Source organism: Sphaeramia orbicularis, chromosome 24, assembly GCF_902148855.1.
Source record: "Sphaeramia orbicularis chromosome 24, fSphaOr1.1, whole genome shotgun sequence".
Lineage (NCBI taxonomy): Eukaryota > Metazoa > Chordata > Actinopteri > Kurtiformes > Apogonidae > Sphaeramia > Sphaeramia orbicularis.
The window spans coordinates 41296701-41323280 of record NC_043979.1 but is presented as its reverse complement, the minus strand read 5'-3'; the positions used below and the strand labels follow the sequence as shown (position 1 = coordinate 41323280).

Here is a 26580-nt window from a genome sequence, read left to right as displayed (position 1 = left end):
TGTTTTTTTTCATGCCTTAAAGAGGAATAAAATCACTCAAGCAAAAAAAAAAAAAATTTGAAAAAGATTCTCATAATTCATGCATGAAAGGGTTAAAAGACATACAAGACATTTTTGAAAAAGTGTGGGGCCATTTCATTAATTACATTAACCCTTTCATGTATGAATTATGAGAACCTAATCAAGATTTTTTTCCTAAGTGTTTTTATTCCTCTTTAGGCATGAAAAAAACAATGTGATTCAAGATTTTTTTTTTTTTTTTATGAACCTATTTTTCATGGAGTTGCAAATATGTCCACTCAGCTGGACACCATGTGTTTAAAGCGTATGGGATTTTTTCAAGTGGTAATCATAAAGACAATTTTTTGAGCCATTTTGCAATACTCGGTTTGCCCATTTCTTAGTTTCTTGATTCTTTATTATTTTAAGACCTGGATAAGACTTGTTTGCTTTTCTTACAGACTTTCATGTAGGAGGCTTATGAGAGTTACCTTTGACTAAATAATTGATCTCACTGCTTTATATTCTCATCTCATTTCTCACTCCATAATATTATTAAACATTAATGAGTGTTAAATTATGACCGATGTTTCCTCTTTATTATCAGTTGATGTCACTGGTAAGGAGTAGAGATGATTGATGATGGTTTAACCCATAAAGACCCAGTCCTACTTTTGTGTCAGTTCTCAAATACATTTTTCTTTCTATTTAACCTTTGTCAAGTTATTTATCACCATTTATTCTCATATTATCTTCTGTATTTTGCATTTTTTCAGTGAAAATTGTGTATTTTCCTTTATCTAATTTACTGATCATGTAGACCTGGGGTGCCAATAAGGGGGGTAAACATGACAAATTCATGGGGCCCAGTGTTTGTGGGGGGGCCCATAGAGCAGTGGAGGGGGCCCAGTGGATATACAAGTTGTGAAAATTTCATGTGAGATCCGCTGAAGAAGAGAGGTGTAGAAGTGGGGAGACGAACGGTGAATGCATGTTAAGTTTTCACAGTATCATAAATGATGTTGCATATGAAGTGCACCCCCCATGTACATATATACCCCCCCCCCCCCAAGTCCGACAGATTGAGAAGATTTCTGTATGGTCCAGAACAATTCTGCTTTCATGGGGCCCATATTTGGTGGCAGCGCCCCTGACGTAGATGTTCATAAAAAGTCAGAGTAAATTCAAAGGTTATTACATCAGAACCAGAGAAAACTCAAGAAAAAGTGACTTTTTCAGCAAAATCTATCATTAACTGAACACAAACCCAGTGTGTCCATCCACTGTCATTGATCCAACGCCATGGATTTTACTGGTGAATCAATGTTGTAGACGATAACGGTGTTTTCATGGTAACTATGGAGCTTCTGAACGTCCAAATGGGACATATCTGATGACCATGAAAAGATAAAAAACTGTATTTTACACCAATTATTTACATAAATTGATAGGATTAATGGATCAACAGGTATGAAACTATAAATTATAGATCACTAGATGCTTGTGTGCGATGCTGGGTCTATATGGATTAATACGGAAAAAAACTGCAAAAACTGAGGCTAGAGTAAAACAAAACCCACCCTTGCATCATATTTGATCTTTTTCCACAGGAGCTGAGAGGCAACATCAGAGTGCACTGCAGGGTCCGTCCGGTTCTACACTTTGACCACATCCAACCCTCTACGTCTGGATCTGGGTAAGTCAACACACGCTGCATCATCCATCAGTACCATTAGGTGAAACTCACTGTATATTTTCTTATGTCAGGTCTGGGTCATCAGAGGAAGTCATCTGTGCCGTCAGCGAGGTGAGTTTCACACCCTCAGTCATTTTGGTTCTTTTAGACTTTGCTACAGTGCCGTCTTTTTCTCAAAACTATTTTCTGTTTATGGTTTTTAAGGACACTCTGATGGTGAACTGCTTGAGAACGGGGATGCCTGTACAAAACAAGCTGTTTGAGTTTGAGAGGTAAAATCAAATACACATAGATAGATAGATAGATAGATAGATAGATAGATAGATAGATAGATAGATAGATAGATAGATAGATAGATAGATAGATAGATAGATAGATAGATAGATAGATAGATAGATAGATAGATAGATAGATAGATAGATAATGTAAAAAATGTCAGATTCATAGCTGGATAATTAACAAAATGATTACAAATGAGTAAAAAATTAACAAAATACAGGGAGAACAAGAACAGCACTCGAAGAGCACAGACCTCCACAAAGACAGATCTGCCTCCTCCCCCCCATCACCACCAAAATTTATTAATTTCTTCCTTGTGCCAGTATCAACATTTCCTGAAAATTTCATGAAAATCCGTCCATAACTTTTTGACTTATCTTGCTAACAAACAAACAAACAAACAAACACACACACACACAAACACGCACGCAAACACACAAAGCAACGTGATCACAATACCTCCTGGCAGAGGTAAAAATTGACAAAAATGGACAAACATAAGCATCAGAGACCAAAAAATTCAGCAAAATTAGTGAAAAATTTAAAAAAAAAAAAAAAAAAAAAGAGACAAAATTACTAAAAAAGTGAACAAAATAGTCAAAAAATATAGACAAAATGGACAAAAATAAACATTAATAAGTAGCAAAATGAACAAAATGAAAAAAATAGATAGGTTAGACGTAGGAAAATACCTGTTTTTCACTGAAAAAAAAAGCAAACTATAGAGGATAATATTATAATGAATGCTGATAAATTACAGAAATTAAAGAAAAGTTAAAAAAAAAAAAAAAGAGAGAGAGAGAGAAAAATTCATTTGGGAACTGACATAAAAGTAGCTCTAGGTCTTCATGCGTTAAATCCTCTTGTATTTTCTACAGTGCATCTGAAAAGGACTAATATGTAGGATTATAAGGTTATTTTCCTCTTTTTAGATAGATAGATAGATAGATAGATAGATAGATAGATAGATAGATAGATAGATAGATAGATAGATAGATAGATAGATAGATAGATAGATAGATAGATAACAAAAAATGTCAGATTCATAGATGGATAATTAACAAAATGATTACAAATGAGTAAAAAATTAACACAATACAGGGAAAAAATTGACAAAAATGAACAAATGGCATCAGAGACCAAAAAATTCAGCAAAATCAGTGAAAAATTTAAAAAATGAGACAAAATTAATTTAAAAAAAAAAAGTGAACAAAATAGTCAAAATATAGACAAAATGGACAAAAATAAACATTAATAAGTAGCAAAATAAACAAAATGAAAAAAATAGATAGTTTAGACTTAGGAAAATACCTGATTTTCACTGAAAAAAAGCAAACTACAGAGGATAATATTATAATGACTGCTGATGAATTACAGAAATTAAAGAAAAGTTAAAAAAAAAAAAAAAAAGAGAGAGAGAAAAATTCATTTGGGAACTGACATTTTTATCCACTTTTTAGATAGATAGATAGATAGATAGATAGATAGATAGATAGATAGATAGATAGATAGATAGATAGATAGATAGATAGATAGATAGATAGATAGATAGATAGCAGCATGACACACATAGAATACAAGAATAAAAAATAGAACACAGACCAAACATACTATACATAATAAAATAGAAGAATAAAAACATAACTGGTAAAAAAAAAAAAAAACATAAATATGGAAAATCAAACAGTAAGGTGCAAAAATGTTGTTTACCATAGACTATTTTTTTCCTCTTCTAGGGTTCATGGACCAGATGATTCCCAGGATGTTGTGTTTGAAGAAGTCAGACCGCTGCTCACATCTCTGATGGATGGGTGAGCACGAAACAAGCACAAAAAAGCTAACGGCCTGCAGTGTTGATTACATCCAGTTAGAATGAGCTGAACTAATGTCAAACACTGTAGAGAAATGCATTCCAAACATTTGTTTTTGTTAGTTCTACAGTTGGTTTAGTTTCCCAGTAAGTGAATGCTATCTTCCACCTTCCCTGCAGCTATAATGTGTGCATCATGGCATATGGGCAGACCGGCAGTGGAAAGACTCACACCATGATGGGTTCTCAGCCTCTGGAACAACACTCTGGGACTCAGCAGGAGGCTCAGCAGGGGATCATTCCCAAGGCGGCGGCTGAGCTGTTTCGGTGAGAGACGATAGACAAGACTGAGGCAAAAAGGCCTTTGTGCAGTTGTTTTTGTAAAATATACAGCGTGTATAGTGAAGAAATACGCCGGTGCATTTGTGTTCTTCTACTGCAGTGGTGTCAAACACAAACCCAGCCCACCAAAGGATCCAGTCTGACCCTACAAAATATTCCACTGAAGTTATTAACAGTCAAGGGTATTGAACTGGTTTTCATTCAGGAGCCACATACAGACTAATATTATACCAAGTAAAAATAATAATAATAATAATAATAATAATAATAATAATAACTAGAAGCACTCGGAGAGCGCAGACCTCCGCCAAGGCTGATCAGTGGCCCCACCCGTGGGCCCCCCCACGCCAAGGAGGTTATGTTTTTGCCAGGGTTTGTCTATTTGTCTGTCCGTTAGTGTGCAACATAACTCAAAAAGTTATGGACAGATTTTGATGAAATTTTCTGGTCTGCGCCCCCCCCCACCCCCGATCACCACCAAAATTTAATCATTTCTTCCTTATCCCATTTCCAACAAACCCTGAAAATTTCATCAAAATCTGTCCATAACTTTTTGAGTTATGTTGCACACTAACGGACAGACAAACAGACAAACAAACAAACCCTGGCAAAAACATAACCTCCTTGGCGGAGGTAATAATAATAATAATAGCTTTATTTATATAGCACCTTTTAAAAACAAAGTTTACAAAGTGCTTTTGACAAGTTCAGTTCCGTGAAAAAGTATTTGTCCCCTTCCTGATTTCTGTTTTTTTTTTGCATATCTATCACACACAAAGGTTTCAAATCATCAAACCAATTTTAATATCACTCAGAGACAACCCAAGGAAATACAAAATGCAGTTTTTAAATGATGATTTTATTTACCAAGAGGGGAAAAAATACAAACCTATCTGGCTCTATGTGAAAAAGTAACTGCCCCCCCTTGTTAAATCACAAAATACCTGTGACTAACCACAAATTTGGGACAGATGAGTTCAATTTCACAAGCCACACCCAAACCTGATTACCACCATACTTGTTGAATCAAGAAATCACTTAAATAGAATCGGTCAGAGAAAGTGAAGTAGGCTACAAGATCTAAAGAACCAATGCATCATGCCACGATCCAAAGAAATTCAAGAAGAAATGAGAAAAAAAGTAATTGAAATCCATCAGTCTAGAAAAGGTTACAAAGCCATTTCCAAGGCTTTGGGGCTCCAGCGAACCACTGTCAGAGCCATTATCCACAAATGGAGAAAACTGGGAACAGCGGCAAACCTTCCCAGGAGTGGTCGACCAACTAAAATTACTCCAAGAGTGTCAAAGTCCGGATTTAAATCCAATTGAGATGCTGTGGTGTGACCTTAAACGGGCACTTCATGCTAGAAAACCCACCAATATGGCGGAGTTGAAACAATTCTGCAAAGAAGAGTGGGACAAAATTCCTCCAGAGCGATGTGAAAGACTCATCACCAATTATCGCAAACGCTTGATTTCAGTTATTGCTGCCAAGGGTGGCACAACCCGTTATTAGGTTCAGGGGGCAATTACTTTTTCACATAGGGTCAGATAGGTTTGGATTTTTTTGTGCCTTAATAAATTAAACTGTCATTTAAAAACTGCATTTTGTATTTCCTTGGGTTGTCTCTGAGTGATATTAAAATTGGTTTGATGATTTGAAACCTTAGTGTGTGACAGATACGCAAGAAAAACAGAAATCAGGAAGGGGGCAAATACTTTTTCACGGCCCTGTAAAGGGCACAACAGCAGGATACAAGATACAAGTAAAAACACTAAAACAGAAGCAATACAATAGGAGAGATGTGCACAACAATGCAGAAACATGACACTTGGAATAAATTAAATGAATCGGAATAAAGAGGGCAGGGATAACGTAACATGATGCTTTCAGTTCAATGCAAAAATAAAGGCGTGAGATAAAACAACATCATGTGTGAGAATATAAACCAACAATCAAACAGGATAAGATTCAAGTTTAAAAAAAATAATTAAAATTTAAAATTAAAAGGGACAAACATCACATAAAAGCACGTCTATAAAAGTGTGTTTTAAGAAGTGATTTAACAGATGCTACTGATTCCGCAAGCCTTATCTCCTCGGGCAGGATGTTCCAAAGTTGAGGAGCCCTGATGGAAAAGGCCCAAAAAGAACACTAACAGTAATAGTAATAGTAATAGTAAGGTCAAGGTATTTACGGCTGAAGTTGATGAAATAGAAAAAAGTGTAGAAGAATTAAAAACAAATTGTATGAACATTTTTTTGACATTATTCCACAAGTGCGCCAAAAACGGACACTTGGTGCTTAGTAAGGGCTTATCTGGGCGGGATACCAGAGCGTTAAAGTGCCATGAACATGTGCCATGTTGGGGCTGAGTGTTCCAGAGCAAATAATAATAAAATAATAGCATAATAACCTCTAAATAATGACAACTACAGATTTTCTTCTTGGTTTAATGCAGTGTTTCTCAAACTGTGGGGCGGGCCTCCCCAGGGGGGCGCGAAGGCTTTCCAGGGGGGGTATGGGATCATTCCTGGGTGTTTTGTTTTTTTTCTTCAGGTTAGAACATGTATCAGGTGGAACTAATGTTTTAGCGTTGGAGCACCCTGGACTCATTTTAGGGACGTACAACAAACAAATCTACTGCCATGGTGATTTGTCACTAGACTAGACCAAGAGTTTAGGTTTGGAGAATGGACAAGGATTGGACTGGAAAAGAAACATGTGCAATGTTTCTGGTTTTGCACAGTTTGTACAGATTGCACTTTAACGTTCTGAGATGTGCAATGGAAACAGGCTCATTACAGCCACTGATATTGTTAAAATGTTCATCTTTGTTACCAAAATTTGTTTGTTGTTCTACAAAAAATTTTACCTTATTGTCATAGTTGTAAGATAATTACACATTTCCTATTTTTAATTGGAAAAATCATGTCTCAGGGAGCAGTTTTGTTGAGGTCATTTATATTGTTCAATCAAAAATCGAAGTTATTTTTAATTTGCACAACAAATTATTCAAGGAAAAGCAAAAAATATTCTAACGATATTGATGTTTCTTTCAATAAAAGTTATAATTGCACCACAGGTACAATGTTGTTGGGGTTGAGGGGGGCTTGGAGATTTTTCATGGTCCAAAGGGGGGCCCGACAGAAAAAGTTTGAGAACCACTGGTTTAATGTGAAAAAAACAACAACATTACATCATTAAAATATTCACATTTACAAACTGTCATTTAACAATAAAATGCGAATAACCTGAACAAATATGAACAACGGGAAATGTCTCAAGAAAATTAAGAGCCATTTTAACAATGTTCTGCCTGTTTTGTGCATTTGTAGATTCACTGTTTTCTGTAAGTTGTGTTAATAGTAGACTGAGATGTAATAGTTTAGAAAGTATTCTTATTTTACTTCCAAACTCCAAAATTTTAACAATATTATGCCCGTTCACAAATGTTTGTGTAACATTATGTGTAATGCTCATGGATAAATACGGTGGCCCAGAGGTGCAACAGGCCAAAAAATTATCCATTATTATCCATTATCCATATTAGACGAAAAAAATTATCTACTACAAGAAAAAAAAAAAAAGAGAACAGCCTAAAAAAATTATCCACTAGATGAAAAAAATTATCTACTACAAGAAAAAAAAGAGAACAGCCCAAAAAAATTATCCAGTATAAGAAAAAAAAAGAGAACAGCCTAAAAAAATTATCCACTAGATGAAAAAAATTATCTACTACAAGAAAAAAAAGAGAACAGCCCAAAAAAATTATCCACTATAAGAAAAAAAAAGAGAACAGCCTAAAAAAATTATCCACTAGATGAAAAAAATTATCTACTACAAGAAAAAAAAGAGAACAGCCTAAAAAAATTATCCACTAGATGAAAAAAATTATCTACTTCAAGAAAAAAAAGAGAACAGCCTAAAAAAATTATCCACTATAAGAAAAAAAAGAGAACAGCCTAAAAAAAATTATCCACTACATGAAAAAAATTATCTACTACAAGAAAAAAAAGAGAACAGCCCAAAAAAAATTATCCACTGTAAGAAAAAAAAAGAGAACAGCCTAAAATAAATTATCTTTTATTATTATTATTTTTATTATTATCTTTTAATTATTATTAAAATAAATTGGGCTGTTTTTCTCTTTTTTTTTTTTCTTGTAGTAGATAATTTTTTTCATCTCGTGGATAATTTTTTTAGGCTGTTCTCTTTTTTTTCTTGTAGTAGATAATTTTTTTCGTCTAGTGGATAATTTTTTTAGGCTGTTCTCTTTTTTTTCTTGTAGTAGATAATTTTTTTCGTCTAGTGGATAATTTTTTTAGGCTGTTCTCTTTTTTTTTTTCTTGTAGTAGATAATTTTTTTCGTCTAGTGGATAATTTTTTGGCCTGTTGCACCTCTGGGCCACCGTAGATAAATGATATGTTGTGGCATAATATTGTTAAAGTTCAACATATTTTTCTTACAAAATTGTATTTTTTTCTGGTTATTCTCATCTTTTATGTAAAAGGATTGTTTTTAAATGTAAATATTTTCATAATTTAATGGGGTTTTTTGCACTAGAACAAAGAGGAAAACTTGGAGTTGTCAATATATAGCCTATTATCCTATTATTCTTCTGGTCTAACCCACTTGAGATCAAACTGGGCTGAATGTGACCCCTGAACTAAATGAGTTTGACACCCCTGCTCTACGCTTTTTTATTGTAGCAGCTAAAAACCCAGGTTTGGTGTCGTTTACTGACATTAAATCGGTTATAAAGGAGCTGAATTTGCTCCATGAATCAGTAATGCATGCTGTGAGCTGAAATAGAATATAGTTGACCGTAGCTTTAACCTTTTCTTCCGTCGTTCTGTACATTGTTACATGTGTGCGTGACCCAGGCTGATCTCTGAGAAACCTGCAGAGACCCACACGGTGGAGGTGTCGGTGATAGAGGTGTACAACAACGAGGTGTTTGACCTGTTGGCCAAAGACGAGCAGGGGAACGCTGTGGGTCAGCGGCGGGACGTCATCACCACCTCCTCTGGAAGCAGCCAGGTCAGCGGCGCCACATACGAGTGAGTACAGGAGCTGAGACGAGCTGAATGTGTCCAGGTTTATCTGGTCTGGGGATGGACCAGGTACGCAGAGGGGAAATGTGGTCAAATCCTGGTTTTAGAGCGTATTTTTTCCACACTTATTTAACTATATTTATTTAATATAGATATTAACCCTTTCATGCACAAATTATGAGAACCTTAATCAAAAATTTTTCCTGAGTGTTTTTACTCCTCTTTAGGCATGAAAAAAACATGTCATTGAAAATGTTCTTCTGAAAAAATTAATAAATAAATTAATTAATCAGTTAATTTATTTATTTATTAATTTATTAATTAAATAAAATAAAAATAATTTAAAAATTCAAAAAAATACGTTAAAAAAAAGATAATGAAAAACAAAAACAAAAAAATCTTATGAACCTATTTTTCATGAAGTTGCAAAAATGTCCACTCAGCTGGACACCACACGTTTAATTTTTGACGCACAGAAACATGTATTTACTGATAAACTGTGTGAAAACTATGGGGAGGGCTTGTGATTCTGGGGGTTTATGCTCAGGAGAGATCTACATAATGTTACCAATTCATGCCAGAAAAGATATGTAGTGTCTTAAAACTTTAATAAAGATATGTGTAAAAAAAAAAAAAAAAAAAAACAACCCGAAAAGAACAACAAAACCCATGAATATTCAAGAGAAAAGCTCTAGAATAGCTGTCCACTGTAGTGACCAGTATGCATGAAAGGGTTAAATACTGACATATTAATTGTGATATAATATACTATAAATATTAGGCCTGTAACGGTACACGTACCGAACCGAACCGTTTCGGTACACACCTGTTCGGTTCGGTACACAGCTGTACCGAAACAGCACAGTATGATGAGAAAAAGAAAAAGGAACGAAAGACGTTGTTTGATGCGGAACTTTAAATCCGCGCAAGTTCCACACGGACATATTGAAGGACGCACACATTGACCCGAAATACGAAATATCAGCTGATGTAAAGGTAAATAAAGGAGGAAGAGACTGAAGACCCTCCGCCATTATTACAGTCCAGTTTGGATCAGTTCAGGTCCCGGTGAAAGACAACAACGAGGAAAGAGATGGTGATAAGACGGATGTTGTTTGCCATCTATGAACTACGGAACTTCTAAAACACTTACACTAGCTCTGTCTGTCTGTCTGTCTGTCTGTCTGTCTCTCTCCCATACGCTGTATAATAGAAGAACAGAACCCAGGAGTTGGACGTTGAAAGTATATAAAGTTTCACTTTCGTTTCACGCCAGTGTTAGTTATGTTAGTCATGGACCCCCCCACCCCGCCTCCGACCAAAAAAAATAAGACAAATCGCATGTACACAAAGTGTCGTAAACAGTTTGTTCTCTGTCTTAAAATAAATAATTTGGTTAATTTTTTGTTGACATTGTTGCTCTTCAGTTTGTTTAAAGAGAATACCAGTTTGTCCTCTTGTTAATGTTGCACTTCATGTGGAATTTTTTTGGAATTTTTATGCAGAATGTGAACTGACAGAACTGTGATTTGATTTTTGTTGTTTGTTCAAAACAACCTGTCAGAAAAAAGTGCAATACGAATGTTTAAAACACATTTAGTAATATTAATAATTTATTTTATTTTCTATTTGGTTTATAGCAGCAGAATTATATTCTTGTTTTTCTATATTCTATTGTGTCCAAAAATTGGGGGAAAAATGTTTTAAAAAAATTCATAAATGTATTAAAGACATTTTGAGGGGTTTTCTTTCTTCCTGTGCTGAACCGAAAAAAAAAAAGAACCGTGGCTTTCAAAACCGAAAACATACCGAACCGAAAATTGTGTGTACCGTTACAGGCCTAATAAATATGGTATATAATATTGATAATATACCGTCCAGTACATGTTGCACAAATTGCTGTTCTAATCGTATCTTGCTAGTGTTTTGATATGTAATATTATCCTTAGTATGTTGCATTTTTTCCTGTATTTAATCTACTTTTTCTTTGTTCATTTAGCTACTGATTTATGTCTATTTTTGTCCATTTTCTGGACTATTTTGTTCAATTTTTATTAATTTTGTCTCATTTCATTCTTTTTTAACAAATTTTGCTGCATTTTTTTTGTCTTTACTCAATTTGATGTTTATGTTTGTCCATTTTTGTCCATTTTTTTCCCTGTGTTTTGTAAATTTTTTACTCATTTGTAATCATTTTTTAAAATTATCCATCTATGAATCTGACATGTTTTCCATTGTCTATCTATCTATCTATCTATCTATCTATCTATCTATCTATCTATCTATCTATCTATCTATCTATCTATCTATCTATCTATCTATCTATCTATCTATCTATCTATCTATCTAAAAAGTGGAAAATAACCTAATAATCCTACATATTTGTCCTTTTCAGATGCACTGTAGAAAATACAAGAGAACCTAACCCATAAAGACCTAGAGCTACTTTTATGTCAGTTCCCAAATGAATTTTGCGCTCTCTCTCTTTTCTTTTTTAACTCTTCTTTAATTTCTGTAATTTATCAGCATTCATTATATTATCCTCTGTAGTTTGCTTTTTTTTCAGTGAAAATCAGGTATTTTCCTATATCTAACCTATCTATTTTTTTTCATTTTGTTCACTTTGCTACTTATTAATGTTTATTTTTGTCCATTTTGTCTATATTTTGACTATTTTGTTCACTTTTTTATTTAACTTTTTATTGTACTTGAATGGAGTAACTGTTGTTGCTATTTAGAAGCCACTACAACGAACAACCTTGAACTAGATTCAATTTGACGTTTTAGTTTGAAAGGCAAATTTTGAACTTCCTGTTTGCACGAGCTCATAAGTGTCTGTGTATGATTTGTAGGTCTGGATGAAACCAACATTTTGGTGTTTCATTCAAGTCTCAACGACATTCCTACTGGTCGCTAGGTCCATTTTTGTATATGTAGGTGGTGCTAAAGAGTACATTTTAGCATCTAAGGGGTTCATTTTTATATTGCATCAAATTTTTCGCCAGACGTGAAATGCGTGCCAAATTTGATGAGTTGTTGAACGTGCTGAGAGGGTCAAATTCTAGCTGAAAAGTGGCAGTGGGAGAACAAATAATGAACAAAATGCAACAGGGCCTTGCCTTTCGGGCTCGCTCCCTAAATATTCTAGTACCTGCTCAGCACAAACAGACAAATGTGCAGAAAGTGAATATTACAAACCATTGAACTCTGGTGGTGACCTCAGATAATCCTGAATCTAGAAACATAATGTGGTTTAGAGGTTATTCACTAACTTGTTTTGGAATTCTGCTGCTCCTGTGTTGCAGAAACGTATCTAATAAGTGTTTTTCCTTGTCTTGCAGGCCTGTGTGTAGCGCTGCAGAGGTGATGCAGATCATCAACAGGGTTCTAAAGCGCAGGGTGCACTGTCCCACCCTCATCCACACCGACTCCTCTCGCTCTCACCTCATCGTCACACTCACCATTTCCTCCAAAAGCCCCAATGCCCTGGCTCTGGGTGAGAAATGTTCACAAATGTTATTCATTGGTTTTAAATGATTGAATGACTGGGTGTACTGAGCCAATCCCAGTCTCTTACACAGTCTCTTGAACATCTTAAATCCCAACTAAAAACCATCTATTCTCTTTAGCATTCACTTCCAGTTAGGTTAGATATGTTGGCTCTGATTTTAGCTCACCCACCGATAGGCCACGAGCGATTGTAAAGGCGTGTGTGCGGTGTCGTTATCTTTGTCTTTGTCATCTTTTTCGTCATCATTGTTGTCATAGTCATCATCATCATCTTTGTCGATAGCTACTTTTACGCATGGATCCCAGAAAAAAGGCGAGATGGTGATCCCGCCTTTTTTCTACTGTTGATCGATTTCCACAGCCAAAGGAGTAACAGAGGTGAGACAGGCTGGACTTTTACACAGCGGACTTGCGTTCAGGAATCAAAAGGGCGGTGATGCAGCGCAGCGTGTAGTGTGACAAATAACTTCTGCGTTGGAAATACCTCAAGCATAGTGGTGTTGCTAACCTCTCTTGAGTCTTTCCACAAATGTTAGCATCGATAGAGTCCTCCGCCCGAAGTGACAACAACTTGTGGATCTCAACGTCTCCCCAGTTCGACATCTGTCTGGTTGCGTTGCTATGCTTGTTTACTGTACATGGCCCGCGGTCATTTTTAAATCCCCCTAGCGTGGGTATTGCCGTCATCAAAACATCACACCTTGGATACGGAACAAGAAGTGTTCCTTTTACATGATTCCACCTTTATCACGGCTTGGTGGGACCAAATGATCCACCATTTTGTGTACACAGACGTCATTCCAGAATAAAGGCAAAATATTCCCATAACAGAAGGGTTGTGTAAAAGGGCTATTGTCATATTTGGCATCGCTGTCTTCGTCGTCGCTGTCTTCGTCGTCGCTGTCTTCGTCGTCGCTGTCTTCGTCGTCGCTGTCTTCGTCGTCTCTGTCTTCGTCTGCGCTGTCTTCGTCGTCGCCGTCTCCGTCGTCTCCGTCTTCGTCGTCTTCGTCGTCTCCGTTTTTGTCGTCTCCGTTTTCGTCGTCTCCGTTTTCGTCGTCTCTGTCTTCGTCATTACCATTTTTGTCGCTGTTTTCGTCGTCATATTTGGTGCTGTCTTTGGTGTCATTGTCTTTGTCATCATCTTCGTCATCATTATTGTCCTCGTCTTTGTCTTCAGCGTCATCGTCTTCGCTGTTGAAATCATCATCTTCGTTCGCAATTTATTCAAACATCTCTTCATCCTTCAAATTTCAGATTTGATATAATAGCCTTTAAATTTACTGAGCTTATATTAACACCTACACAGTCAGTAAATTAAATATAGGATATTACCTGTTTTTCACTGAAAGAATCCAAGGATAATAGTTTAATAAATGGAGATAAATTACTTGGTAATGGATAAATGTAGGGAGAAATTCATTTGGAAGTCACCACAAAAAACAGTTGTAAATGTGCTGTATAAATAAATTTGTACATCCAGGTCTTACATCGTCCTTTTGCTGCTGTTGCATCTTAATTCATTTCATTTATTTGGATCTCCATTAGCTTTGGCTTAGGCCATCGCTATTCTTCTGGGAGTCCACACCCATCACAATTGTCTTTATACTGCAATACACAAATGACCAAAAACACCCACATATAAAACAAAACAACACAAACAACAACTAAAAACCCTTCATCACAATTACAAAACAAAAACAACATACATGTTAGACCTAGTTCCTAGTTCCTAGACCTTGCTCAATCAACAGTATCTCCCAAAAAGTAGTTTTAAGCATACTTTGTAAATAGTCAGATATATTTTACAGTAATATATCAATGTAATGTCAATCAACTAAACATTACCAGACACCAAGGTTATAATAGTTTTGGATTTTTCATTATAGTTTAGTTTTATTTAGTTTTGACTTTTTTTCTCTAATTCAGTTAGTTTTAATTCCTTTTTAGAGCAGGTTTGCTAGTTTTTAATAGTTTTAATTTTTTGTAAATGCTTAGTTTTAGTTTAGTTTTAGTATTAATTTTAGTTTTGTCTTATCTTTTCTCTTCTTCTCCGTCATATTCAAATAAATCCCAGACAGGACTCTGCTGCTTTCTCCCAACTTTAGTCTACATGTTTCCAAGTAGAGTGGGGACCAGAAGACGACTGGAAACCACAAGTGACGACAAGTGACGGAGCGTGAAGTGTCGTATGGTGCCGCTAGCTAAAATTGCTAGAGTGAAATAAATCACTTTCGTATCAATCCGACATTGACAAAGACGAAAACGAAGGGAATTTTATCCATACTTTTTATACGTTTTAGTTAGTTTTGTAAGCACACAATACAATTTCAGTTAGTTATCATTTTTTCTTTTAATTATAGTTTTTATTTTTTTCAGTTAACAAAAATGTTTTTTCAATTCTAGTTTTCGTCATTTCGTTAGTTTTTATTGACGACTATAACCTTGGCAGACATCGAGCATTGTTTTGCAATTAAAAGCTCTGTCAGTAATTCTTTAAATCTGTATTTGTTATTTTCTTATATTAATTTTCTTCTTTTAGCCCGCCGCCTGCAGAGTGCCAAGAAGGACATGCAACACTCCACCCAGAAGGAGTGGTGGAGCCCACGCTGTCGCCGTGCCAACCCTGCAGCCCGTCACTCATCTGATGAGCTTTTCGCCAGCCCTGCGTCCTCCCCTTGTCCGTCCCCGTCCCATTCGCCCTGTCTCTCCCCGAGACACAGCATAACCCAGACTCCCTTCACGACCAAACTGCAGCTGGTGGACTTGGCTGGGAGTGAGTGTGTTGGTAAGACGTGAGAGAACGTACGCAAGTTTGGATCTGTGGTTGATGAAATGATCCTGAGACAAAGTTCAAGGCTTGAGTTGCATTTTAGTGACATTAAGGGCAAAAATTCAAGTTCTTGGTTATGGACTGAAAATATATCAGTTTAGGGTCAAGTTTTCTCCGGAATTTGAAATCATATATGCAAAATCTCTGGTTAAATTGGTTTCATCATTGACAGAGCAAGTCCAAATCTAACAAATTGGTGGGCAGTTTCAAAAACAACTAGAAGCACTCGGAGAGCGCAGACCTCCGCCAAGGCTGATCAGTGCCCCCCCCCCCCCCGTGGGCCCCCCCACGCCAAGGAGGTTATGTTTTTGCCAGGGTTTGTTTGTTTGTTTGTTTGTTTATCTGTTTGTTTGTCTGTCCGTTAGTGTGCAACATAACTCAAAAAGTTATGGACAGATTTTGATGAAATTTTCTGGTCTGCGCCCCCCCCCACCCCCAATCACCACCAAAATTTAATCATTTCTTCCTTATCCCATTTCCAACAAACCCTGAAAATTTCATCAAAATCTGTCCATAACTTTTTGAGTTATGTTGCACACTAACGGACAGACAAACAGACAGACAAACAAACAAACAAACAAACCCTGGCAAAAACATAACCTCCTTGGCGGAGGTAAATATGAAAATTTGGTTGTAAAAAAAACTTGATCTCACTTTAGGAAAGTACACTCAACAAAAATATACACTACCAGGCAAAAGTTTGGACTCACCTGGTTTTTCTTTATTTTTAAGACTATTTTCATTGTAGATTCTCACTGAAGGCATCAAAACTATGAATGAACACATATGGAATTATGTAGTTTAAAAAGGTGGGACAAAACTCAAAGCATGTTTTATATTTTAGATTCTTCAAAATAGCCACATTTTGCTTTTATTACTGCTTTGTGCATTCTTGGCATTCTCTTGATGAGCTTCATGACGTAATCACCTGAAACGTTTTCCAAAAGTCTGGAAGGAGTTCCAAATGATGCTGAGCTCTTGTTGGCCATCTGTGGTCCATCTCATGTCATTTAAATAAGAAGGTGAGTCCAAACTTTTGCCTGGTAGTGTAAACACACCACTTTTGTTTTTGCTCCCATTTGTCATGAGCTGAACTCAAAGATCTAAAACTTTTTCTGTGTACACACAAGGTTTATTTCTCTCAAATATTGTTCACAAATCTGTCTAAATTTGTGTTAGTGAACACTTCTTCTTTGCTGAGATAATCCATCCACCTCACAGGTGTGGCATATCAAGATGCTGATTAGACAGCAGGATTTTTGCACAGGTGTGCCTTAGGCTGGCCACAATAAAAGGCCACTCCAAAATGTGCAGTTTTATCACACAGCACAATACCACAGATGTCACAAGTTTTGAGGGAATATGCAACTGGCATGCTGACTTCAGGAATCTCCACCAGAGCTTTTGCCTGTGAACTGAATGTTCATTTCTCTACCATAAGCCATCTCCAAAGCTGTTTCAGAGAATTCATGAAGAAGACTGTGCGAGGAAAATGGTGGTCACACCAAATACTGACTGGTTTTCTGACCCCCCTGGACCACCCAATACAGTAAAACTGCACATTTTAGAGTGGCCTTTTATTGTGGCCAGCCTAAGTCACACCTGTGCAATAATCCTGCTGTCTAATCAGCATCTTGATATGCCACACCTGTGAGGTGGATGGATTATCTCAGCAAAGGACAAAAGAGAAGTGCTCACTAACACAGATTTAGACAAATTTATGAACAATATTTGAGAGAAATAGGCCTTTTGTGTTCGTAGAAAAAGTTTTAGATCTTTGAGTTCAGCTCATGAAAAATGGGAGCAAAAACAAAAGTGGTGCATTTATATTTTTGTTGAGTGTAAATGGGCCTAAATAATATAAAGTAATTGTAGCCCATGTAGGTGGGCATAATTGATTAAATTTTGGAGGCTAGATATTGAAAATTGAGTGAATGCAATTTTTTTTTTTTTTTAAATGGTATGTATGTTTTTTCACAAACTAAAAACTGATGGGGATAGGGTTAGTAAAAGTAATGATTTGACTTATCTAATATTAGAATATACTTAATTTTTGGGTAATGCTTTATTCACAACAGAAAAAGAAAGAGAATGGTGTATAATACATACAGATTTATGATATCAGCTCTACATAAAGAATTATAAGTTAAATTCTTAAATAGAAGCCAAAAAATCCAAACAAAATTGTCACAGGAAGTCTTGATATGACGTCATTGACTTTGAACTGAAATCCCTGAAACTGATCCTCATTCAAAAGGCCAGACCATAAGCTCATCTTCTAAGGTTAAAAGGAAGCAAGTTCAATGAAAATTTGCAAGCAGCAACAGGATTAATATGGGTTTTCAAATTATTTGTCACTGAAAAAAGGTAATTTTTGCCCACTTTTCAGCAAACATCATGCAAAAAGTCACACAAGGACAAGTGATACACATTGTTTAATGTTATATTCTGAAACTACACAATTTTTTCCAATAAATTCAACACAAGACACTGCATGAAAGGTATACATTTATTCCACATTATTTTTTTCACAGTAATGATACTCAAAGTTTCAACCTTGTCCTAACAAGACTGGAGTCAATGGATGCACCGGCGCGTCTTTGTGACAGTTTCAGTATGTTTTTGTTAGTATTTTTGTCATTTTACGATGTAGAAGAGTGGTTCAAACATTTCTGTGAACAGAGGAATCTTATCTTTCTATTACATGCTCCATTGGCATCCCATGTGATCGACAGCCGGAGTTAGAGGCCAATTACAGATCAATGCACGCATATTATATGTAATTGGATCAGTCATTTATCAGTCTGTGCGCTTTCTAAATATCTTGGTTGGAGAAAAAAAAAAAACATTTGCGCACATCTAGTGAGTCTTAATTTGTAACATTAAGTTATTATTCAGCCTCATTTATCTCAAATTTGAGTCATTTGGTGAAAATAGAATAACGAACAACATTTATACAAAAAATGATATTAAAAAATGTAATTTTAGATTTGGTTTCTACACTTACCTATTATTTTATTCATATATTCCACTATTTTTGTGAAGCTAAGACATAGGTAAACATATTTCAAGTACCAAAACAAAAATCTGAATTCATATTTTCAGATTTTGGGGCTGAATTGTCTCTTTCTACTGTGCTCTAGGAGAAAAATAGGCATCAGTTTACATGAAGCTGAGATAGTTGTGAATATTTTAATATAAAACACTTGGGTATTGTGTTATTTGTAAAGAGGTGAATTAAATAAAATATGTAAAAAAAAAAAAAAAAAAAAAGAGAGAAAATACCTTTAGACCTCAGAGCGTTAACATTCAGTGAGATTTTAGAAGACGCAAAAATCCGCAATGGGAATAGTTTATATTGAGATCTATGTTACAGACAGATCCTGCTGTTGATCAGGTGTGAGTGGATGCACCTGCGTTTCCACCACAGCTGAGGGTGATTGTCCTGAGTGGGTGTGGATATAAGGAGACTGACACTCACTGCTCTGTTTGGTTTTGACCTCTGAAAAACCAACATCAGTTTGAGCTCCCCCTTGCCCTTAAAAGAAAAGACCACCATTGCGTTCTGTTTTATGACCTCCCCCCACCCCACCCCAGAGTCTTTTGTGTTTTTGTTCATCCTTTTGATAGTTTTAGTGGGTGGTGAGGGAACCCCATTTATATAATGTCTATTCTGCCCCAAACCTTCAATTTAGTGCATGGGAAATGTAATAAACAGGGGGCTTGTCCCAAACTAGAAAAATCTATTTTATTACCAAGGGGTATTTAACCTCCTCAGACCTAGCTATGAGTTTTTTGTCCACATTTGCAGACAAGAGTTTCACAACTTTATACAAAAAAGAAAACTGTCCACCACAAATGACATTCTCTAAAATTTTTAAAAACTACATCTGAAAAAACTGTTGAATCATGATGTTTCCAATATAGGCACTTCTTTAATAAAAAACAAAAAAAAGCTTGTACTCTGCTGACATTTCCTGGATCTTAGGAGGTTAAGTTACTTGGAAGTGCTAAACAAATATGGAATTTAATTTGGAATCATTTGTGGGACTTACTTGGCTCATGTAAAAAGGACAAACTCATGAAAATTTGCACATCAGTGAATAGAGGTCAACCGATATGGGTTTTTCTAAGGCTGACGCCGATTTACAAAAAAAAAAAAAAAAATTTGGTCAGCTGATATCTACAGCTGATTTTTGAGGCAGTTTTTGTTTTTGTTTTTTTTTTTTAAGCACATTGACCGTAAAATACAATTGGAACACTCAGATAATTAAGATTTTTATGCAGCAACATAAATTACATTATTAATATACGTACACATAGTACTCTTTTAACATTTATTGAACTTCAAGTGCGGCCCCAACAGGCGCCTGATCAAGTACCTTATAAAATTTTTATAACTGATTAAATATTGGCTTTCAAAAAAATTAAGGTCAATACTGAAAAAAATCTAAATATTGGCTGGCCAATATATCGGTCTACCTCTATCAGTGACGACAGGAAGCAGGAAAACTGCAGTAAAATGGGCTATAGTTGTTGGGTTATTATAAATCCGAGACTGTAGGAGATGACTGAGGAGGATGTTGCGGACGCTGATTTAACCCATAAAGAGCCAAACATCCACTGGCAAAAAAAAAAAAAAAACATCTACTGATCTAAACTGTTTAATTACTTATGATCCAGGAATCTTATCAAACCATGTAAATAATTGGTGTAAAATGCAGTTTCTCTTCTTTTCATGGTCATCAGATACGACCCATTTGGACGTTCAGAGGCTCCGTAGTGAATGTGCAAACAACATCATCTTCTACAGCATTGGTTCACCAGTAAAACCCATGGAGTTGGATCAATGACAGTGGATGGAGATGCTTGTTTTTACATTTAGTTAAACATATATTTGCTCAAAGTCCCTTTTTTTTTTTTTTTTTTTTTTTTTTTTTAGGTTTCTCTGTTTTTTTGATGTAATAACCCTCAACTTTAATCTGAGCTTTTGTGAACATTGACATGATCTGTGAATTAAATGTAGGAAAATACACAATTTTCACCAAAAAAAAATGGTGGTAATTTGCTTAAGAAAGGTTAAATACAGAGAAATTAATTTGAGAAGTGACATAAAAGTAGCAGTGGGTCTTTATGGGTTCAAATGACTATAAATGAAGCTCAAGCTAGTGCAGTTAAATGTAACGTAAGTTGGAACTAGAAGAACTTCACATCAAAACTAATCAACAGACTATGACGAAAAACTGTGATTCGTCTTGGAACAGTCGACTTGTGCCACCGCTCAATGAAAAGGACATAGATGAGTATTTCATGCTAAATGAGTTGTTGATACTCTGAAATAGCCAGAAGCGTTCAGACCACTGCTACTTCAAAATGTATTGGTAGTAAAGTGTCAGTGTTTTGTCTGTCTCTCAGAGTTCTGACAATGAAACTGTGACTTTTGAGTTCATATGAATCAGTAGCAGTTCCCAAAGCTAAGAAGTAAGACTCGGACCTTTGTAGAATTTACCAGAGAGCAAGTTTTGTTTGAGTTGGTGCTAATTACAGAAGGTGTAAGACCTCATCTAGTTGGAACGGTTCAAGTGTTGTGTTCGTGAAAGACTTGCTACCAATGAATGAACACAAGAATCTATCCAAGCTGAGTTTATCTTCTCAGAAACCTTCCTTTCCAAAGTCCCCAAACACCAACCCTTAACATAACAAAACCCCTGATCCCATCTACATGCCAAGGTTCTAATAGTTTTGGATTTTTCATTCTGGTTCAGTTTTATTTAGTTTTGACTTTTTTTTCTCTTATTCAATTTTAATTCGTTTTTGGCGCAGGTTTGCTAGTTATTATTAGTTTTCATTTTTTTTCTAAATGTTTAGTTTTGGTATTAATTTTAATTTTGTCGTATCTTTTATCTTTGCTGTCGTATTCAAATAAATCCCGGACAGGACTCTGTTTCCTTCTCCCAACTTTAGTCTCCATGTTTCCAGGTAGAGTGGGGACCAGAAGACGACTGTAAACCACAAGTGACGAGAAGTGACGGAGCGTGAAGTGTCATATGGTGCCGCTAGCTAAAATTACTAGAGTGAAATAAATTGCTTTCGTATCCATCCGACATTGTCAAAGATGAAAATGAAGGGAATTTTATCCATAATTTTTATAGTTTTAGTTTGTTTTATAAGCACACAATACTGTTTCAGTTATCGTTTTTTTCTTTTAATTGTAGTTTTTATTTATTTCAGTTAACGAAAATGTTTTTTCAATTCTAGTTTTTGTCATTTCGTTAGTTTTCGTTAACGACAGTAACCTTGCTATACACAAGTCACCCTCAATCAAAAGAAAAAGGAATCAGATAGTGTTACTTTTGCCACATTAAAGGTCATACTGTGCGAGTGTCCAGTGTTAAAAAAGAGAAATCAGAAAGCGATGACAGCCAAGGGACTTTGGAATAATTCCATACCAACTTGAAGTTCATGTGAAGAGCCTGTCGTCATGAGTTCAAAAGGACTGGGGACGAGGGTGTGTATGTGTTTCTGGTTTTGTTTGCAGTTCATGTGGTGACAGGAATCTCTTGGGTTCAGCCCAGATTGGCTTGTTTTCAGACACAGTTAAGGGCTGTATTACGTCGCTGAAAGAAACTTGTGGAGGAAGAATCTCAGACCAATCTGTTAGCCCATGTGTCTGCATTTCGCCACAGACTGAGACAAGCATGTGAAGTTGCCGGGGAGAACTTGAAGTCTCAGGCCAAAATGAAAATTTGGTACGATCAAAAGGCACATTTGATGTTGGATCAGGATCTGATTTTGTTGCCTGTCATTGGGTCTTCCTTTGAAGCTTTGTTTTCTGGAACACAAACTCTTGACAAAATCAGAAACTTGGATTATATTGCATCAACTCCAGACTGTGGATGGAAAAAATTTAGACTGCGCTACATTAACATTATGCAACCATATTATAATTAGCCATAAAAGTGGGAGTTTCTTCAACAAACTTACAGGGTTTACCTCCGCACCTGAAGGTAATTGTCCTGAGCGAGTGTGGATCAGTGGCAGCTGCTCGTCTTTCAGACAGTGGAAGCTCGTTGTCGGCTTACATAAAAAAAAGTTATTTAAACATAAATTTGTCCCTCCGTTCCTTTTTAAGAAAATGGTCAGTGACCTTATCGTACCAACTTAACAAGAAAACGCTGAAATTATGTTAAATTGAAACAAGGAAGTACAATGAATGTGTTCTATTTCCAGTGCAAGAAATGAACAAGTCATTTCATAGTGGTTTCTCTCCATTTCACAGCAGAATGTGCGACGGTATTAAACTGAACTCTGTCAGTCAAGGAGTAGATCTCAAAATAGCTGTCAATCAAACCGGATTCAGCCTTTTGACTGATCCTCCAATCAGCATGTGGAATCCTGGCATCCAGCCCAGCTGAGCTCCGCCCACAGCTCCATTCACCCCCAGAGACGCCGAGCGTCCGGGGGCGGGACAACATTGTGGCATTTATCCAATTACCGTCCAGTTTTGAGGCAATGAAAAAAAACAGTTCCACTCAGTCCCATTGAAGTGCATGGACGCTGAGTGTCTACGGACAAATGCACTGAGCAGAGATCGAATGAGAAAACAGCGCAACGGGAATGTATGAGAAGTGAACAACATGGAGTCTGTTGATTTGTTTTGTGATAAAGCTGATTCTGAACAAACTCATCTGGGAGATGAACATGTTCTAACACATTTGGAGTCAATGAAATGTCCACACAACCGTACATATTTAACCATTTAATTTTAGGGGAAGCCGAGCTTCCCTTGCAGTCTGTGAGAAATCACCTCTGGTGTGGATATAAGGAGGCTGTTCAGTCTGGTTGTGACCCAGGTTATTATTGGTAACGAAAACTAATGAAATGACAAAGTACAATTTGAAAAATCATTTTCGTTAACTGAAATAAATAAGAACTAGAATTATAAGAAAAAATGATAACTAAGTGAAACTGTATTGTGTGCTTACAAAACTAACTAAAACGTATAAAAATTATGGATAAAATTCCCTTCGTTTTCGTCTTTGTCCATGTCTGATTGAAATGAAATTGATTTATTTCCCTCAAGCAGTTTTAGCTAGTGGCACCATACGGCACTTCACGGTCTGTCACTTCTCGTCACTTGTGGTTTCCAGTCGTCTTCTGGTCCCCACTTTACCTGGAAACATGGAGACTAAAGTTGGGAGAAAGCAGCAGAGTCCTGTCTGGGATTTATTTGAATATGACGGAGAAGAAGAGAAAAGATAAGACAAAACTAAAACTAAGCATTTAGACCAAAACGAAAACTTACAAAAACTAGCAAACCTTCTCTAAAAACTAATAAAAACTAACTGAATTAGAGGAGAAAAAAAAGTCAAAACTAAATAAAACTAAACTATAATGAAAAATCCAAAACTATTATAACCTTGGTTATAATAGTCTCCACAGATAGCCCTTTTTTTTTTTTTTTTTTTTTTTTTTTTAAAGAAAAGACCAACATTGCATTCTGATTTTTTAAAAGTAAATATTTCACCTAATGTAGTTTACCAAGCATAAGCAGAAATCATGACAAATATGCAATGATATGAGTATTCTGTGTATGTGTTGCTCAGGTATGTCTGGAGTTTCGGGCGCAGCTCTGTGGGAGGTTTCGTGTATAAACCGTAGTCTCTCTGCTCTGTCTGACGTCCTGGGAGCTCTGGCCGAACACAGACCACACATCCCATATAGGAACAGCAAACTCACACATCTGCTCCAGGATGCCATAGGTGGGTCTGTTTTAACCTTTGATCCATAGGTGTTATGTGCACTATGTCTGAGAAACACCCTGTAAACCTGTTGACTGTGTTTAGAGCGAGAAACTGACTTTTGCCGGCAAATTTGTGATTAGATTGAGATTATTTGTTTTGGTATCACAGGATGAAAAACATAGAAGGTTTAATTTTAAACAACAAAGGGTTCGGACTAATGTAAAGAAAATACACTACAAACAAAAAGTTAAGGATATTTCCTTTTTTTTTTTTGTCATTTTTGCCATTTGTAAATAGAAAGCAGCAGAGTCCTGTCTGGCATTTATTTGAATATGATGGAGAAGAAGATAAAAGATATTAAAAAAACTAAAACTAAGCATTTAGAAAAAAATGAAAACTAATAAAAACTAGCAAATTTGCTCTAAAAACTAATTAAAACTAACTGAAATAGAGGAAAAAAAAGTCAAAACTAAATAAAACTAAACTACAGTGAAAAATCCAAAACTATTATAACCTTGTTCTGGACCTCACTGAGGCACAGGATTGGCCCCATATTTAATGGTAAATAGTCACTTGCCCGTTAAAGGATTAATGTGAATGTGCTGTAACATTTTATACAGAATGAACAAATAACTATGCAGGTACAATCGAAGTTAGGGATGTCCGATATCGGCTTTTTTGCCAAAAACCGATATGCCGATATTGTCCAACGCTTAATTTCCAATTCCGATATCTACCGATACCGCTGCCGATATATGTGGGATATTAAACTAATTTTAGGTAACATCACATATCTCCTGTCATGGAATTAACACATCATGCCTCATTTTATTGTGATGCCCCATTGGATGCATTCTCAGATGCAACAAGGCTTTCAAAATGTAAACACTGTCTGTGCAAAGAATACACACTTCAACTTAAGTTGTGGAAAAAATGCCATATTTATTTATTTTCTCTCCCTCCCTCCATGAGTCTATTACAGTGTGGCAGCTCTACTGTACAATTTTGAAAACTGCACATTTCTTTCAGCTACAAACAATGCTTTATTTACATGTTGGTAAATGCCGGTGAAATCAAGGCATTATTTTATTGGTTTCAATGATAGGCAAAAAAAACCGACAACAATATTCACCGATATTACATTTTTATGCCAATAATATCGGTGGGCCGATATTATCAGACATCCCTTTTCATTATGTAATAACAATCCAAATTAATATAATTTCAGAGCAATTTAGAAGAAATTAGTCACAGGAGCTACAGGTAATGGAATCAGAAGTTTAACCACACAGTTTAAAGATGAAAATAAAAATGTGTCAAGTGCATTTTGAAATAAATTTCTCAAATTGTAATAACTTACTACATAATGCGAAAAAATTTACTACATAATGCATTGAGGTAGTTTATTACAAAATGCGTCAGTTTATTACATAATGCGGTTTTATTACAAGATGACGTGACACTTATTACATTTCAAACTTTTATTACATAATGGGAATTTATAACATAACGCGGCTCAACATAGCTGCTCTTCTGACTTATTACACTGGTCTACAATTTTTTTTAAAAATGATTTGCTTCAGAGATTAAATGTGCTAAATGTCACATATTTTAATAAGATTAATTGGAAAATAAATGACAAAAGTGCCGGTTTGCTCATGCTTTCAAGGTATATGATTAAGTGTTATTACACATATATATTGGTTTATGTACATTTATATAATAGTTCTATAAATCTTCCACTAAATAGAACCTGTAAAGTGAATGTATTCTAATGTGCAGACAGTGTTTTGAAGTACATCTTGTAGCTCTGAGACAAATATTCCTTTTGAGTCAAACCCATTCTCTCGTTAATTCTTGATTTTCACATTTTGACCCAAGGCTGTATCTTGGAAAGTTCAGCCAACCAGCATTTTTGACTTGATTTTTCTTTCTCAGTGACTCTCATGTGGTAAAATTTCATTACTTTTATTCTGGAAGCATTTTCCTTGCAGACCAGTGTTACCCTTGTCGTCTTATCCCCATGTTCCGTCTTTTCCACCAGGTGGCGATGCCAAGCTGCTGGTGATGCTGTGCGTTTCTCCCACGCAACACTTCATCACAGAGTCTCTGCAGTCTCTTGGCTTCGGTACCCGAGCCCGCCAAGTCCAGAGATTTGTACCCCGAAGAAAGAACAGCACCCTCAAAGTTAAATGACAAAAGACGCAGATTAGAGATCACAGACGCTGCAGCAACAACCAGTCATGCCAGCAGAGGACGTGTAAGTTGTGACCTGTGGAACATTGGAATACAGCAAATATTTATTACTCA

The 26580-nt window shown here is 35.9% G+C and overlaps 1 protein-coding gene across 1 annotated transcript in view; it reads left to right on the top strand.

Moving 5' to 3' along the window:
• Nucleotides 1–26580, top strand: part of kif25 (kinesin family member 25) — a 44115-nt gene extending 17535 nt beyond the window's left edge. Inside the window, exons 6-15 of the mRNA XM_030127870.1 lie at nucleotides 1611–1696; nucleotides 1768–1807; nucleotides 1901–1968; nucleotides 3712–3786; nucleotides 3966–4112; nucleotides 9016–9192; nucleotides 12528–12682; nucleotides 15236–15481; nucleotides 24133–24288; nucleotides 26315–26580. Coding sequence (XP_029983730.1) covers nucleotides 1611–1696; nucleotides 1768–1807; nucleotides 1901–1968; nucleotides 3712–3786; nucleotides 3966–4112; nucleotides 9016–9192; nucleotides 12528–12682; nucleotides 15236–15481; nucleotides 24133–24288; nucleotides 26315–26466 — 1302 coding nt within the window. The 3' untranslated portion in view covers nucleotides 26467–26580. The remainder of the gene's footprint in view (nucleotides 1–1610; nucleotides 1697–1767; nucleotides 1808–1900; nucleotides 1969–3711; nucleotides 3787–3965; nucleotides 4113–9015; nucleotides 9193–12527; nucleotides 12683–15235; nucleotides 15482–24132; nucleotides 24289–26314) is intronic.